The 19,022-nt window shown below is 35.3% G+C and overlaps 1 protein-coding gene across 1 annotated transcript in view; it reads right to left on the reverse strand.

The window, feature by feature from the left end:
* The window catches only part of LOC149539593 (uncharacterized), a 137,050-nt gene that overhangs the window by 51,481 nt on the left and 66,547 nt on the right, over nt 1-19,022 (reverse strand). Inside the window, exons 13-16 of the mRNA XM_089800821.1 lie at nt 16,606-16,657; nt 16,344-16,455; nt 16,167-16,246; nt 14,576-15,957 (exon numbers count right to left, since the gene is read on the reverse strand). Coding sequence (XP_089656947.1) covers nt 14,576-15,957; nt 16,167-16,246; nt 16,344-16,455; nt 16,606-16,657 — 1,626 coding nt within the window. The remainder of the gene's footprint in view (nt 1-14,575; nt 15,958-16,166; nt 16,247-16,343; nt 16,456-16,605; nt 16,658-19,022) is intronic.

Genomic DNA, 19,022 nt, shown 5'->3' on the forward strand with positions numbered 1-19,022 from the left:
TATATATTTAATTTGAATAAATTTTGCATCATGTTCAATTATCAAATTTTATATAACTTTTCTTAATATTTATTGACATATTGTTGTTAACTTAGGTGGCCGAAACCCGTTTTGCATTTCATACTTATGAGATGACTTGTTAAGGTGCAAGGGGCATTGAGCCAAATGGTTATTTCTAGCTAGTGGGGTATATGAAAGGCTTCAAATTCAGAGAGGGCACAAAAGGTCAACACATTGATCTTGGATGACAGTTGGTGGGCTCCTGTGCAATTTGTATTGGATTTCACAGGCACTATCATGACTATGCTCTGCTTTGCTGATATAGATCAACCTTGTTTTGGGGATGTCTATGATGGCATGGACACAGTGGTAGAGAAGCTAAAACTTTCTATACAAACATACGAGGATGACCCCACAAAATGTGAAGCCTTATGCAATTAGCTAGAAACAATCATTCATCATCGTTGGGAAAAGATGACTACCCAATTATACGTCTTTGCATATGCCTATCTCCAAGGTACTATAGTGAGGAAGTACATGCTATGCCAGATAGAGTAGCACTATATGCAAATGAAGAAGTTGCTAGTAGGTGCTACAAAACTTTGCAAGACTCTTCCAAGATGATGACATTCATACAAAATTTAGGATAGAATTTGGCTTAGTTGCTTCAAGAGCAAAACTTAGTCCAATTGCAATAAAGGACCAATGTGAAATGGGAGCTATCACATGGTGATACCTCTATGGTCAACCATTTAAGCATCTACAATCTCTCACAATCAAAATTCTCTCACGAGTACGTGTTTGTTTGTTCATTTTTATTACTTGCATTCTATAATTTTTTATATTGCTTTTCATTTTTAGGTTTTACTTGAATTGTCTAGGTTGGAAGTTCTTCTGCTACTGAACGGAATTGGAGTACACACTCCTTTATCTACTCATTGAAGTGTAACCAATTGGGCTCAAAAAAAGTTGAGGACTTGGTTCACTTTCATACCAACTTGCTTTTGTCATGTAAGGAGGATCACTACAGCCAAGCTTTGGGATGTACAACCTGAGTGTGCAAACTTGGATGCAACGATTCAAGGTCTTACTATATTCACAGATGATGATGTTGATAACATCATGACACATGGTGCATCTAGCACAAGTGGAACTTGTAGTAGTTAAAGGAGTTGAAGATGATGAGGATTTTCTTGTGGATTCACATGATTCTGATTTGGATTGATAAACATTGGATCATGAACTATATTCTGATTTTGTAATTGTGACAATTTTTTTCATTTGCATAGGAATCATGAACATAGACATATATGATATTGTTTTTAATCTTATTGAATATTCAATTATTAGTTATAATTTTTTTAAATTTCAACTTGGATATGTATTCATGTATCATACTATCAAATGATTTAATTTTGTATATTTCTTGTATTTCTTCGCATATGCTATTATACATGTTGGGAAACAACATCTGATCATTTTAGCCAAGAGAGATCAAGTAGGTAGGGAGAACTAATCTAATTAGGGCCCGAAAAGTTGTTTAGAGAATCTGACTATCTATTTGGTCAACTAGAAAATCAATAAGGCAACCATATATATGTGTATATATAAATATAAATGCATTCAAACACATCCACATCCCCCCAAAAACAATTTCACATATTTGCACACCCAATTCTCGCATCCAGATCCGGATCCTGATCCAAATCCACATGAGAATTGGTAACTATGATTATAATCCTTTCAAATTGTCACAACCCTTTCAAATCCCTTCAATATCATATCTCTTTGAAAGAGTTACAACCCTTTGTTGTTTCTGCCTTTGGGGAGAGTCACTTCCTTATTTTCTTTACATTCATTTCTTCTTCCATTAATCCTTCTTTAATTCCTATGCTCTCTTCTTCTTCCTTCCTCCATATCCCTTTCAAATGAACTCTCCTCCCTTTTATGTCTTATTTTGAGGGAGTCCCACCTCTTTATTACATATCTCTTGACATTTCATTAAATTTATTATTTGTTTAATCTATATTTTGTTATTTATTTATTTTAAGTTTATTAATTATCTATTATCAAATCCTGTTTCAGAAAGGGAACACTGCATATTCTATATACCTTGCAGGCTTAGTGGAAGTGATCTAATACCAAATAGCGTAAGCATAAAAATTTCAATCAAGAGTAGCGATATAAACATCACATAAGAAATAAGCATTATATCTGAAACACCGATAGTCAATTTCAGATCAGCCATCATTGGATCATCACCATTTGACCAATCACTAATCGTATAAATGATCAGCTCGATCAGTAACATAATTATATAGAAAAACCAAGGTAGTAAGAATGAACATTTTCTTTCATTTGACATAATTGAATAGAAGAAATAAACATCTAATCAATGTAATTAATTAAAAAGAGATAATAATTCAAGAAAGATCTCAAGATTATGATAATCAGTATGAACTAGGTGGATAAGAGGGTAGGGATGAGTCCTAAGGCAAGAGGGGAATATACTGACTCTTGAGCTTAGGTTTATCGAGCTATGGGACCCTACCACAATGTTCAAGAACTAAGGTCCGGTATAGCATCTAGGCATGGTGAGGGATGGAAAGCACTCATTTGAAAGGCGAGGACCAAGGTCCTGTCCAGCCTTTAATGTGGTCTCCTTGTCTAATCCCCGAATGACGTAGCCTATACATACAATGTAGTAGATAGGATATAAACATATATGAAGAATTATCTTTGATTAAATAATGCAATGATAATCTTTTAAATTGATTCGTTGGGGAAAAAAAGGAAAATACTAAGCCCTTGCAAGTAGGGAAATTAAAGTGGTATCAAAGCACGATCTTGTCATCCTATAGGGTTAAAGGGGATTTAGAAAATTAATTTATTTGAAAGACTAATGTAGAAATGTAATGACTATTAGAAATGATCCAAACATATCCATGATAGCAACCTAAGAATTTGGACTAAAAGAAATATTAATTTCAACTCAACAAAAGAAGTTATATGATTGCTTGAGGACAAGCAAGTTGAGGAAGGGCGGATTGTGATATCCTCATTTTAAGATAGAATTTTGATAATAATTAGATAATAAAATGTTATTAAATAAATAATGATGATAAAGTTATATTTATAAAACTAGTATTGCAATACACACAAGATAAAACTAGGATTATGCAATACACACACACAAACATTCTAAATATATATAATGACAAGTCTAAGAAAGATCTATCCAAAATAAAGTGCTTCAAATGTGGAAAGTTTGGACACTGTAGATCTAATTGCAATATATTTTATCCTGTGTGTATTGCATTATATGCAAAACTGACATCACTAGTATCAGTGATGAGTCATATCACAAGATGGTTATATGACTCAATATCATGTGATGCCATTTTCTCAAGAAGATTTAGATAGATATAGGGTATCAATCTATGCTTATTCATTATAATTGATGATGCTAGATATGTTATCTCTCAGTATGATTATCAAGTTAAGAGGGAGTGTTAAATATTAACATTGATAATTAAACTGGTCTGAGAGGTGCAGACCGCACATTTATCTTCACCTATTATATCATAGATGGCACATATAAACATTAATCTTGATATTAGAATGGGCGGCAATCTTTGGCAGAAATTACATTGTGCACTAACCATAACTAATGGTTATGTTAGTTAAACTTTGTGTTACTTCCTTCTAGGTGCCGATTTCTACAAGAGGTGTTTGGCCGACCTAGATAGGACATGCCCTTTGGTCTTGATATTTATGGTAGGCATTATTGTAGTTTGAGGAAACACAATAATCACAAGTCTGCTCCCTCAAGCAATAATACCTGTTCAAATATATTGCAGATATAAATAACATTGAGATCAGAGTTAAAGGTAATAACTCCTCCTTACTTCAGAATATTAAGAAGATCGTATTCAGCAAGAAAAGGATATTATAGAAATCTGAGATTTTTAGTACAGAATTTGCAGAAACTTTACATAGATTAATTAGTTTTAATTTATTAATATATAAGTAATATATGTTTACTATCAAATTTATTATAATTAAGAATACTTAATAATAAGGGGGGTCACAGCTAATGATCCCTCTCTTCCTTTTGTTACTGAGCCCTCATCCCTTCACTTGCACAACTTTTGTCAAACTGTAGACAAGCTGAATCTGTGTTTTCACAGGTAGAGGAGAACTTCAGACTTCATTTTTGGTGTTTACCATGTATGCAGAACATGATGAACTTCATATCTGCCCAGGCTGCTCTCCTGAAGAATGTATCTGTCAAATATATTTTAATTAAAACACTTAGCACAAATCTTTATAATTCTATTAGAATATAGAAGAGTTCCCCAAAATTTCAAAATTTCTACATAAAGTTTGGCAAACCCTATGATCAATAAGTACAATAAATAGAGGCAGGTTCAAAGATGAGAAGATGAATATACTTGGTCAATATCCTGAGATGCATTGCATAGACTGCAGAATCAAATACCATTTGATTATATACATTGTTATGGCATAAAGGTTTAAATGATTAAGAAATGATATCATACAAAGAGAATTAGACCCGACCATACCATGTCACCTACAGCAGTAAAATGAGAAGTAAATACACAACGATTATTCTGAAATTAAAACATGATGCAATGAGGTTTTCAGCCATTACAATAGACAGCAGCGTTGAAATTCATATGAAGATAACAGAACATTAAATAGTAGATTTCCATCAGCAACAAGATCAATAGATTGCAAACTTTGATGAGAACACTTTGTGAAGGTTTTGCAAATGGGTTTGCAAACTTTGGGTTTAACCATGGAGGAAACTCCATAGTTAAGTGCGCTCAAGCTGGAGTAGTACTAGGATGGGTGACCTCTCGGGAAGTCCCAGTGCTTCACCCCTATGAGCATCACCTAGATCCAATGAGTGCTAAGTGTTCCATTTATTCTAATGAGAGATGGATTCATGTTGAATCACTACTCATGAAACATGGGTCAATGAATTTGACTCAAAATCACACAGTTAAATCCTGATACCAATATTACAATTTGACTTGCTGTGGAAATTATCTCCTACTTATCAATTGATGAGCTTAAGGGGCTTTCTAATGAATGGTTCATAAGGCACAACACTTGGTGAAGGTTTTGCAAATGGGGTTGCAAGCTTTGAGTTTAACCATGGAGGAAACTATGTAGTTAAGCGCGCTCAAGCTAGAGTAGTACTGGGATGGGTGACCTCCTGAGAAGTCCTGGTGCTTCACCCTGTAAGCATCACCTAGACTCAATGAGTGCGAAGTTTTCCATTTATTCTCATGAGAGATGGATTCATGTTGAATCACTACTCATGAAACATGGGTCAATGAGTTTGACTCAAAATCACACAGTTAAATCATGATAGCAATATCATAATTTGACTTACTGTGGAAATTATCTCCTACTTATCAATCAATAGATTGAATAAGTAAAGCAACAAGATTATATTAAAACAAGGTAGCGATAAAATTATGAAGACGTCTATCTACATAGCAGTGAACAAATATATTTACATATAGCTACATTGGAAATGAATAACATATACTCCAAGCAGCAATACTTTGGAAATCATTGAAATGTTCAAATCAAAGATATGCATAATGAATGATAAAAAATTAAAAACGAAGACTTAAGTTATCACAACATACTAGTTTTATTATCGTCTGGAACAATTACATCCCTATAAAGTGCAACAACTATATTACAAGAGAACATATCAGTATGTGATATGTATTGTAGCACCAAGTAAAAATAGTCAAGAATTAGAACTTATACGAAGAAACCTGCACAGAATAATCATCAACTTGCAAAACTTGGAATGAAACAATCTTTTATGGACTGTAAGATTTAATATTAATATCAAGCAGAGGTACATCTAAAGTATATTACCAGGGTCAAACAATACTAAAGGTTCAAATTATTTGATGACTAAGCTAGCTAAGATACAATTTGAAATATAATTCCATACATCCCCTTTTATTTAGTTTGTGACAGGGGATGCACCTAATCCATTGGATTGGGTGATCACAACTTCACCATTTGCACTATTGCTTGCATTAGATTTCTTCTTCCAGGTTTGATTCATCTGGTTTCTCACTTCTTCAGCGTTAGCCTTTACTTTTCCACTCTTCTCTTTAGCATTAGGTGTTGGCGCTCAGTCCATACAATCTCTGGTTAGGTGACCGACCTTCTAACAGTTAAAACATACTCGACCAAAGTTTCTCTAGTTTCTTGATCTTCCTCTAAGATTTATCCTCGCACAGTTTGTTACAATGTGTCCATACTTTCCACATAATTGACAATTGACCCACGTATTGTAATCCCAATTTATAGCATTATCTTGCCTTGACCTTTAGGTGTCCAACTGTGTTTTGCATTAGATGTGCAATGTTGTGCCTTATGACCATACTTCTGACATGTGTAGCAATATCCTTCAAATCTACATGTAACCGGTGCCTTGCTATTCTTTGATCTACACTCTTATGCTTTCTGCAATTAAAACAATATCCATTGAATTTAGGCTTGGGATTGGTCTTACCAGTTTTGCTCCTATAGACATTTGTTGTATGTCCTGGTTTTCCACACTGATAGCATGTAGGCTTCTTGTTCTTTGGTTTTGTATTCCTTTGTTCTCCATGCTTTGATGACTCTTCTTGCTCGGTAGATGGTATGAACTCAGTATAGGCTAATCCAGTAGTATCATGAGGTCTTCTTTGTGCTTTCAGTTGTTCATCAAGTTGTCTCATAGCCTCTCTTGATCTATTCATTATTTCAATGATTTCCTTTTCAACTTTCAATTCATTTTTCAATTCATTATTCCTTATCCTCAGATTTGCGATCTCTTCCACCTTCCTAGCAATCTCATGATTAGCACTCAATAGCTGATTGACCATGTCAAATTGATTGCGAGTCCGCCTTTGTACTTCATTGATCCTCTCATCAAGACTTGTAGCCATTTGCCTTTTGTCTTCTTCAGAGTTTTTCTTTTGTTTAGTAACTTCACATAATCTCACTAATTGTATTCCATATTCTCTTTCCAGTGGTCTTACTTCTTCACTCAGGATGTTCTTCTTCTCCAATAGATCTGCTATTGTTGCATCAATTTCATTGGCTCTTCCTTCATCACATAAATCCTAAATGCTTTCTCCCTTGTATTGTATGTCATTTTGTTGGATTGCCATCTCCTTCCCTCTTTTCAAGGATTTCTTTAGTTCCTCCTTTTGCAACCTTGACTTGTTCCAATGCAAACTGCAAATCAAGCTTTTGATTCTCAATCACCTTTCCCAACTTATAGGCTTCCACATCCAAGATCTTTGATGCTCAAGAGGTTAGACATCTTGCTTAGAGAACATAACTCTGATACAAATTGTTGGAAATCTAATGGGAAAGTAAGATCTTGAGGGGGTGGGGTGAGGGGTGAATCAGGGTCTTCAAATCTTTTACCACTTCAAACATAAACCATATAAAACTTGTTTCACCACATACACCTCATTGACCTTAACCATTCATCATCATGTGATAGCATATCAAATCAGATCTAACATCTAATAACATGAATAACATACATAACACAAGATGTGGTAATGCAGAAACCCTCCAATGAGAAGGTAAAATTGCGGTGGGGATGGCACCCTCAAAATCTTCACTATTGTAGCAATAAAGTATACATGTTAGGGCTATAATTTTGATCACTTCTAATGATCTACCTTGTGAGGGGTCTTCTCTATTAAAAGATTACAAGACTGTTAAGTCTACCTTGATTAAAGGATTTAAAAATCACAATAAAGTGAGCACTCAGTTAGGAGATTTACAATAGGCCTATTAGGACCACTCTGTTAAGAGATTGACCTGATACACTATTTAAATTTAATCATTACCTTAATCCTTTGGTATGCACTACAATGTTGATGACAGATCTTCTCTTTCCAAACTGTAATCACCTCAATGTGACTAATATGCAATATCTCCTCTCTGCACCACTCGGTTGCCTTACTACTTCACAACACTTACTCCACTGATTCACCTTCAGTTTTGCATACAAGTATTCCTCTCACTTGCAACACTGATTTTTGTCTTGAAACCCTTCTTTCATAACCATCTAACGAAGCTTCTAGATCTTGATCAACGATTAGGATTCATTCCTTTCACCGCTTATTCTTTCCTACTTTCTGATTGGTTAATCACATTACATAGGGATTAATGAAACGTAATCACAAGCGTAATTAGCTCCATGATTCTCTCCTCAAACATAGCAACATGTTTCCAACTCAGCAAAAACAATTTACATAGGATTTAGTGCCATTTCAAACTCAAATACAAAAATTGTATTGCTCGGCAAATATATCTCCTAATCCTCAGCTATACTTGATTCTTTTTTATGTGCCTTGGCTTGAACTTTGCTCGGCTTGACTATTTCAACTTTGAATTGCTCGGCTGATATGATGTGTTGCCCTCAAGCTGCTCAACACCAACTAAATGTTCGATGATGTTTATGTGCTTGGCAACCATGTATGCCTCGACACACACTAAACTTGTAAACTTTTGCACTGTATGGCTCAATCGTAATGTCAATAGACAATACTAAGATTTCCTTTAAAGGCTTCACGGACTCCACTGAGGGTCAGTGTAAATACTCGTACATTGCTTACTGCTCCTCACAGGACATAGCCAACTCGACAAGGATGACTAGGGCTCATTCTTGGTATACCCAAGCCACTATTTTACTAAGCTCAATCAAGATTGACATCGACCGTCTTCTGCCATACCAGTTCTTGCTAGATGCTCCCACCCACCACCTCCCCTCATGGCAGGAATTGAACGGACACATCAGACTCGACATTTACAAGTACATCTCCACGACTTGGATCAACCTTCCTGGCGGTTTACACCCTCGGATGGCCTTCTACTCAAAGCATTTTTTGGCGATCCGGGATGGTATCGTTGTTCAACCCTCATATTTGAGTCGTCCCTGGTGTCATGCCCTCTGCATCGCCTTGGGGTCGTTTAGAGTCGGAGCCCACCGACTCTGTTGCCAGATCGATCACCACTTGACCAAAGAGGAATAGGTGTGTTGCCTTTGCACTTTATCTGAGACGAAACAGCGATCCATTTTATCTTCAGGTGTCCCATCTACTATGAGATCAGGGGTAGATTCCGCTACCTATTCAGAGACTACAGATCCCTCGCGACATTTTTTAGTTTCTCGAACCAAAGGTGCCTTGCGCTCTACCTCCAAGAGGCCTCCCAACTCAGAGATCACACCTTATAGCTCTGGTTCCCTTTGAACCAAACCTTGGATCAGCTCATCACGGACTTCTTTCCATCCACGCCCACTTCCAGAAGTAGGAAACGACCCCATCCACTTGTCTCTAGACACACCAAATTGATCAGACCTTGGCATTGGTTCCTTAAACAGCAGCACCCTACCCCCACAGTTATGCAAAGGCAGAGACGGTGTCGGACCTAGCCCCTTGTTCGTCTTGGTCCTTATCCCTTTGTACGAGATTTCTTTGTACCAAGAAAGGACAGATGGTCCTTCTCTCTTTCTTCTGGTTGTTTCTTTTCCCTTTTTGTAGTGCTTTTTTTTTGCAGTCACTACTGGGTGCTCCTATTGGTTACTTTTCTTGACTATACTATTGTATCTTTCAGTCCCTTAGACCATTGTTGGTCTTTTGTTGGACATTAATATCATTATCTTATCTTATCTTATCTTAGACAATACTAAGATTGCCTTTAAGGTCAATAGCTTGTATGACTGATCAACTGCATTGGGATCTTCCATCTAGCAAAGACCACAGTGCACCAGATGACTCCTCAAAGGCTAAACAAAAGTCAGATACCAAAGATCGTATTGATGAAGCAAAACCAATAAATATTGCCTATAAGGATGATGCATTTGATACATGTATGAAATATCAGCAACAGACTAAGGTAAGTATCCCTAAAAACTCTATGATAAAATTTCTTAAAGAAAATGAGGAGGGAAAAGCATGCAATTTTTTGTCATATTCTTTTAGAGACTTTTTCCCATATATACTAATACTAATCAGGTGTTTAAGCAAGATGACATGAAGTTGGTTTCTTTTCTAATGCTCTTGTTGCCAAGGATAAGACAAATTTTGATCATAAGCAAGTGGAGATGGATTAGCAAGTGTATGTTAAGATTTATCATAAGGAAGAAGAAATGATTATTGTTGTGTCACCCACTTGCAAAAGGAGTCTAAAAATGACCCTAAATTTCACAAACCTATCTTTTGTAATTATTGCCTTATAAAAAACACATGATGTCATTTGGCGAAGATAAAAAGTGTCTTTGACAACGATGTGAGTGCAATCGAAGGAGTATAGATTGCTAACTTAAGCGCATGAGGATAATACATCCAAGCATACACACTTTTCATCTAGTTGTTTCAGCGAGCTTGTCCAAGCACGAGTGACCGAAAAGTGATCGATGTTGTTTGTAATGTTGTGTAGCAGATAATGGTTACATCAGCTCGAGCAATTCTTAATCGCATGATTACTAAAGACTCTGTTATGGTATCTGACAACATTTGTAATCTGTATTTAGTCAATATTTGAGAATGCAAAGCAAAGCCGTTAGAGGGATTAAGTCATAATTACATTAAGATTTATGTTAATAACAGTTGGGTGTTTGGATTGAAAGGGTACGATGATTGGGAGTTAGTTTCCATACCCCTTCAAGCATGTATAAATAAAGGATAATTGCATCACCAAAGACGGAAATGATTTTTGAGTTAAATATTTTTGAGACAAATATTTTCAAATAAAAAGATCCTAGAAAGAGGAGGGAGACAGATCGTATTTCCAGGCTTGGATTTTTCAACTGACATAAGCATATCAATATGATCTCTATGAGGTTAATATTCTTATTTATATGAAGCAAAGAATCAGTACATATGCAAGTTTGGTTACAGCATCTTGAGTTAGATTATCAGAGATATAGAGAAATATTATTTTGTTTCCATATCTTTGTCGGTTTGTCTCCCTTCCACAGGGGTTAAAATCCAATCTAAACTAATTTAAGATAGCATATATAATTGATTTTTTACATTTTAATTATTAGATTGTTGATAGTACTAATGCTATTGTCCTATAAAATTCCACGAAAATAACTTTCATGATATTGACTCTATTCCTATAAAATCCAATCTGGACTAATTTAAGATAGCATATATAATTGATTTTTTACATTTTAATAATTAGATTGCTGATAATACTGATGCTATTGTCCTCTAAAGTTCCACGAAAATAACTTTCATGATATTGACTCTATTGCCCACATAAATAAGGCACTGGTTTTTACATTCTTCATACTACATGCATTTGATTCATAATCTGAGAATTGGAGATTGTTTTCTATCCTAGCTTTTCAAAGAATTGATTTATTCATTTATTATTTTAATTTATAAGCATCCTTATTTTAACATCTTTACTTTCAAACAATTACATTCATAAATTACAATTTCAGAACATTGAAGTCTTAAACACGTATTTGAAGCATTCACATCAAAGTAACGAGAATCGGAATCGGATTGGAATCGGCAAGGCTGAATCGAATCCTGAATCGGCCATGAATCAGAATCGAATTGGCTATGAATTGGCAAATTTAAAAAAACTCAAATTTAGAGATTTTAACAATTTAAAACTTATTTAATGCACCCTTTATCGAATATAACTTATATTACTAATATATCAGTCCTCAGCCCAATTTCTGTAATTGGATTTATTAGATTATTACATTTGCTAAGAATGGGAGGGTGTTATTTGATTGAATATCCAATGTTCTAGTGGTCCATATGAATTCGGAACTATGTTGCCTCATTGTTCTTCTATATGACACCACTGATATAATTATCCCAATTGTATTAGTTGCACATGTAAAAGAGTACGTATTCTTTGGATGTTTCTCTTTCTAAGTTGTCAAATCCTGACATTGTGGGGAGATTTTGAATCCTTTCCTTGGTGGATGGAAAACTGATAGTTCTATTCCTTACTAGAGATGAATGATTTACTATTTTTGTCAAATGTGTGAGAGTCGTGACTTTTGTAGCGAGTGAAGAGATATGATGATGCTAAGTGATAATTTCAATATATATGTGGTGTTAATGTGTACCCCTCTGACTCTATTTTGGCAACTCAAGAAGTGTTGACTGTGTTCTTCCCTCCATAACTGAAGTTATTGTGATGACTGAATGGCGAAGGGGAGTATATGAGGCTGATGCGGTGGATGTTTGGTTGGGACGGGTGTCTTATTTCACTATCTCTTTTGGATATTGCTCGGTTGGTATGAGACTCTGACCGCTAGTTTGTTGATTCCTTTGATGTCGAACTTCTCATACCAAGATGTTGATGGGTTTGTAGTTTGACAAACTAATGTATTGGTCCTCTTCAAAAAACATTAATTCCGCACTATGTTGGATTCATGTTGTTGATTTCTACTATGGTTCTTAGTTTAATTATGTTTATCTCCTCTTTTCATCACTGGCCGATTCATGGAGCCAATTCGGGTGATTTTTTGCATGAATCAGCGATTTAGGCGATTCATGGCAAAAAATCAGCTGAATTGATTCACGGCTCCAAAAAAATCATCAAGCCTGAATCGAATTGCCAAACTAGCGATTCTGGCAATTTTCAGGCAATTCTCTGAACTATGATTCACGTCCTGAAGCAATTGGTGAAGTTTTGAAGTCAATACACTTTCAGCATTTTTACAAGTCTATTTAAAGTGGTGCAAATTAAAAGACTTCTTAGTCCCTTGCCATTTGGAAGATTTTTTGTTGCACTTGTAAACAAATTATCCACTATAAAACTCCTTGGACTTCAGAGATTGGTTTAGGAACAGGCACACCCGCCTTGGCCCTGCAACGAAAGAAGCGTAGAGGACTTGGATAGGATCGATCTGCCCTATCAAGTTGGCCTTAACCAGTTGGAATCCCAGCATTGAGTTGGCAAGGCTCATAGGCTTCCAATATCTGGTTTTGGGAACCAACATATCCTCCCTATCAAAAACATAAAAGTACCCCCTTAACATGTGATGCAATACTAAAATCTAATTAATAAAAGATGGTGCTTGGTTTCTTTTGTTGGCATGCTGGTTTCACATGATACTCAGCTATGGTCCATCCTTTTGTTAATCAAAAATAAATAAATTAAAAAAAGGCAGCTCCCTCACTATAATCCTTGATTAATAGTAATGCACAAGGGCCAGTCACAGTACAAAATATTAAGTAAATGCAATATGCAAATCTGCATATAAATACCAGTATTCTGTATTTATGTACTCGTTGTTTTTTCTTATTTTGACCTAGTGCCTTCATTTATATGAGATTATGATTTATAGACTTATACTACCTTGTAATATCATTCTTGAGAATATCAAGGTTAGTGTTGATGTGGTGGTTGTGCCTTATGAGATGTATTTTAATTTATGATTTATAGACTTATACTACCTTCTAACAAACTTTCTTGAGAATATTCTTGAGTACAAGGTAAGTGTTCATATGTTGTGCCTTATAAAATGTATTTTCATTGTTATTTATTACGTTAATACCAAAAATGCCTTAAGGGCATGTATCTTCCAATCACATTTTCGATTTTCACCCACTTGCAGACATTGAGAGATATAAATTTCACTCCCTGCTAATATTCAACATTGAAGATACCTATTATCCCAAGGTCATAAATGCAGAAAATTTTGCAGCAAGCATATCTCAGTGGACACTTAATACATTTGCACCATATCCACGCATAGCTTCCTTGTGAAATCTGATTGTTTTTCAGCATCAGAAAAAGCCATTTGAGGTAAAATGTCTCCAGTGGCATTAGATTCTCCACAGAATCTTTTACCCATGAATGATATATTGAATTATAAACTCATTTGCAATTTAAAGTAATGCCTCATTCGCCATGATCAGTTCATTACTCCTAATGTTCTAGGTAATATTGAACTCCATCCAGGGATCCAATATAGGAACTTCTTGTGCTTACCAAACACGAGCATCAAATGCAAAAATACAAGAGAGAAATTTATTAAACAATAAAGTGAACTGTGATAATAATGTTAATCCCATTAGATATTTAAACAATAAGTAAACCTTGAAAACTAGAAAGACTTTGCAATAACTTCAATATCGACTACAGCTCTTCAGTACCTTGACAAGCCAGTCTCTAAAAATATCAATTCTTGCAAGTTATATGGCAGTTCAAAATGTGTTTGAAGTAAAGATGGGTTTAAACATTGCATAATGACAATCACACCCATACATGTCAATTTAACAGATGAAAATGCACTCAACTACCATACCACTTTAAAAATCCTCTAGTTTCTCTGGCTCGTGACTATCTTTACATCCTATATTGAGTAGTAAGATACAACTATGACTAATAATATACAAAAAATACTATGAGTGCCAATGAAAGAGATAAACAAGTTCTTTGAGGTGATTTGCAGTTAATGTAGATAAACAAAAATTTCATAAACACTCATATATAAGACAAACAAGAATTGAATGCAGACCTGAGAATTTTGTGTAGTAGCAACTACAGAATCCGATTCCCTGTTTATCTGATCCCACCGTACTACACCAGGAGGTCTAGAGATCGGAGCAGATACTAAAGATGCTGAAAACTGTGAATGTTCAGATTCTGGCATGTGTAATCCGGGATTGGCATGGGAAGTAACTTGCAGTTGTTCAGGATGCTCCGAGGAAGTGCAATGGACCTCATTGGGAAGAAAAGAGATTGGAGAAGCTACTAAAGATGCAGCAAAATTTAAGGGTTCACTTTCTGGAAAATATAATGCTGGAGTGGCAGGGGAACTGCCTTGCAGTTGTTCAGGATGATCCAAGGGAAAGGAGTGGATCTTATGCTGTTGCTTATTTCCTATACCATGCAGTTCAGAGGATTTAGAACATGTCTGTGGAAATTTTTCTTGTCCAGCAATGTGACTCGTAGGTTGCAAATCTAGAGATTGCTCCATATACTGTGGTTGCTCTGGAAGCTGTGAAGGAACAGGATGGACTTCCCGTAGTCGTTGATTTTCACTAGCATGGAGGTCAAGAGAGTCCAAATGGTTTTGCGAAGAATTCTGTTCTTCAAAGTTATGATGTCTAGATCGCAAAGATTGGTTCTGCAAGTCTTCCGACGGCTCCATGGCCGGCAGTTTTTCTGGATGTTCGAAGGGAATAGAATGGACCTCAGGCATTTGCTGATTTTCTCTAGAATGTAGTATAGGAGATTCCAATTGTCTTTGTGTAGATCTTTTCTGTGTAACAATATGCTTTCTAGATTGCAGGGATTTTTTCTTCAAATTTTGAGATTTCTCTGCTGCCTTCTCTTGCTCCAGAAGCTCTGAAGGCATAGAATGAACCTCATTCAGTTGCTGAATTTCTATAGCATGCTGTTCAGAAGAGTCAAAATTCCTTTGAGGAGATTTTTGTTGACCAACAATATACTTTCTAGATTGCATGGACATTTTTCGCAAATCTTCGGATTGTTCTATTACCGGAAGTTGCTCTGGAATTCCTGAAGGAATGGAATGCAACACCTGTATTTGCAAATCTTCTCTAGAATGCAATTCAAGAGATCTCAAAGATCTTTGTGGAGACTTTTCTTGTCCACTAATTTTCTTTCTAGATTGCAAGGATTTACTCTGTGTTTGTGTTGATGGAACTGCCAACTGTCTGTGTAGAGTATCTTCACAGGGAGAGCTCATTAGTTTGGGGAGTATTTGGCATGAATCACTTTGTCTATCTACTTGCACCATATCACAATCCGATTGCTGATTTTCATGGACCGTACTTTCAATTTGCCTCCCAGCAGGACACAGCTCTTTATCTAAAGATACAGGTTCTGCATTATTTGTAGAAGAGGGCTTAGGAGTGTCAGCTGACTTTCTCTCTGCAGAAATACAGCCCATCACACTAGAAGTCAAAAGAAAATCATATATAAATTAAAATCCTCCACCACTGAGTTAGACATGTAGAGCACAAAAATAATGTCATTAAGACACTGCAAAAATCAGAGAAGTGTTTTACTGGAATCACAGAAAGTTTGCATCATGTACAGAAATAGGAAGCATCTAATAGCCAAGCTTCCATTAAGTATACCTTTCGTGGCTGAGAGGGAATCTTTTTCGGGCTTCTTACCCAACCTAGAAGCATAGCCAACTAAATGGCTATTATCTAACCTGACAGGTTACACCATAACCTCAATATAAGAATGTGTTTTCAAGCTATAAAATACATCTTTTTAATCATGTACAAATGTGATATGCATTTACAAACCAGTATTTTTTCTGCATGCCAATCAATCGAGACTCGAGTCTTGCCATGACAGTTGTACGTTCAAACCCCTGCTTATCATGAGCAGGCTCAATAAAATTGGCCTCCAAAATACCTGTGGTGCAGAAGTTACAAGTACCTAGTTTTATTACAATGAAATATTGGGGAAAATTGAAACACTTTAACATAGATAAAATCCAAAAGTACATCCTCATTATTACATCAACATCCAATACCCCAACGTACGAACAAAAAAAAAGCATACCAATGACACCCCTCCCTCCACTTCCTGCAGGATTCCAGATCCTCCAAAATGGCTGCAAATTTTTGACAAACAAAAATGTCAAAATACCAAAATAATACTGATTTTTCTATCCATAGCATCCTTCATCTTGAATGAATTTCATAGTTGTAAGCAAATTCTACAAGCATCAGTAATTAACAATTCCAAAATTAAAGCTGTGTTCAACATAACAATCATAAACAATTAATGTTTTATGTTACTACAAAGCTGAAAACACAGAAACTGAAAGAAAAGATAAACATATCTAAAGAATGTCATCCAGTTACAAACCAAACCACAATATGACAGTACGACTCAAAAAGTAAAACCAATAACAATTGCATTTGGGACCCAAAAGTAACTGCAATCCTTAAAGAGACTAAATATTACATGCCAAAAGCAAGGAGACAAAAAGAAAAGAAAAAATAAATAAAAATAGCACGGGTAAGCCTAGAAACTAACTTGCAATACACACATAGTTTTCAATATCCTTTCTTTCTTTGGCTCTGAGAAATGGACGGGATAACTTGAGATGTGCAGTATTGATGATTACTAGTCATGAATTTTGAACCCTTAGAACATAAGAAGTTGGACATGAAACTTTGAAGGGATGACAATAGAAAATCTTATGAACACCTTTCCAAACTGGACATGGACATGCTAATAGTTAAATACAGATAACCTTGCAATATAATCATTAGCCCACAAATCATTATTTAAATAAACTTAGTCTGCATTTTTTTTATAGTTCATGTTGAGATCAACAATAAATCTGTTCTCTAAATGAAAAATACATTAAGCTTAATTAATTTGTGACACCTAGCATGCTTCTTACTTTATAGCTGAGCCTAATTGTCATATCCCACTCATAATATGTTTAATTGATTAATATTTATTATTTGATATACTTACCAGAATAATTGATTAATACCAACAAATACGCTGTTTACATATTTAATATATTTTACTGATCCTTATATTTTCAGAAACATATAATTGATTAAAATTTTAACTAAATATAATTGATTGATTAATATTTAATATTAACTAGATGCTGATTACATTTCAATATATTCCATTATTAGCACAAGTAAGAAGCATGCAATTCAATTAAACCATCGCAACTTTAAGAAAATATGTATGAAGCGGTGTGTTTCCCAAACGGTGCAATTTAGAGAAAAGATGTCTCCACTGTAAAGGAAGTGCCTCTTCCCTAACCAAGGGAAGGTACAAATAAGTCAGAATGTCTACCTCAAATGGCATCAAAGAAAGATACAATCTGATCACCTCAAAAGATATGACAATGAAGTCTAAACACAGAAATCAGAAGGACAAAGGTAAGACTAATTCATCTATTTCTAAACACAGCCAATACATATTCATATTGCTATTTCTGTATTTGTACCAGTACTCATACCTATACATGTACCCTTAGATATTGATTCGTACCCTGTAACCCCAGAGGGGAAAGAGGAGGCTGGCAAAAGTCGAGGTGGGAGCAAGGCGTGGGGAAGCTGCTCGGAAGCCATTCCTGGCCAGTCGAATGTGGTCAGATCACATCTGGCAGGCCAAAAATGGCTTATGGATGCATCCAAGAGCCTCCAAAAATGCAGTAATGCAGAAATGCACAGTAAAGTGTTTTTTTAAATTTTTTTTTTTTTAAAAACAACACTTAAAACACCAAATGTGCACATGTTGAAAAAGGTTTTTTAACTTATTTTTTCCTTGTAAACCAAAACAACTCCAAAAGAGGCCTTTCGACCACTACTTGTTGCATTTTGTTTGCTGCTCCTCTCTTTTCTCATTTGCTCTCCATTTTTGCATTTTGAAAGAAAGTTGATTATTTTCGAAGAGGATCGTTCATAGAGAAAGAGATAGCTTCGACAAACGAGTTTTAAGCAACAAAGGTAAGCATTTAATCCCATTCTTGAGTTCTTTCATGAATTTTTTTGAGATTTCGATGAATTTTTCAAAGTTTGTGAAGAATTTTTTTCAAATGTTTTTTAATTTATTTTTTTGGAAAAAAAAAGAAATTTAGCCATCTCTTTTAGCAGTTTTCTATCATTTTTTTGCACTTATATGCTTGATGTTCGTAGCTTTTTTTCTAATTTAAATTAATCTCATTTCTTACAGATGGCCACCATTGGTAGTCAAAGTTCAATGGGCCAAGCAGCTGATAGTTTTAAATTTGATGTAGCATATCCTTTATGGAGACATACCACAAGAATATCACAAGTTTCTAGAGGTGGCTCACATATTTGGAAGTGTGATTTTTGTCAAAGTTACAAAGGCAAACTATTCAACGACTCTTAGTCTCGGTTAAAACTTCATTTTAATGGGCCTTGCTAGTGAATGATTTTCAATGTGCAAAGGCACGGATGGGATGGGGTTGTCTAATG

The sequence above is a fragment of the Cupressus sempervirens genome, chromosome 9 (assembly GCF_028749045.1).
Source record: "Cupressus sempervirens isolate cs-2001-9-10 chromosome 9, ASM2874904v1, whole genome shotgun sequence".
In the NCBI taxonomy this organism is placed as follows: Eukaryota; Viridiplantae; Streptophyta; class Pinopsida; order Cupressales; family Cupressaceae; genus Cupressus; species Cupressus sempervirens.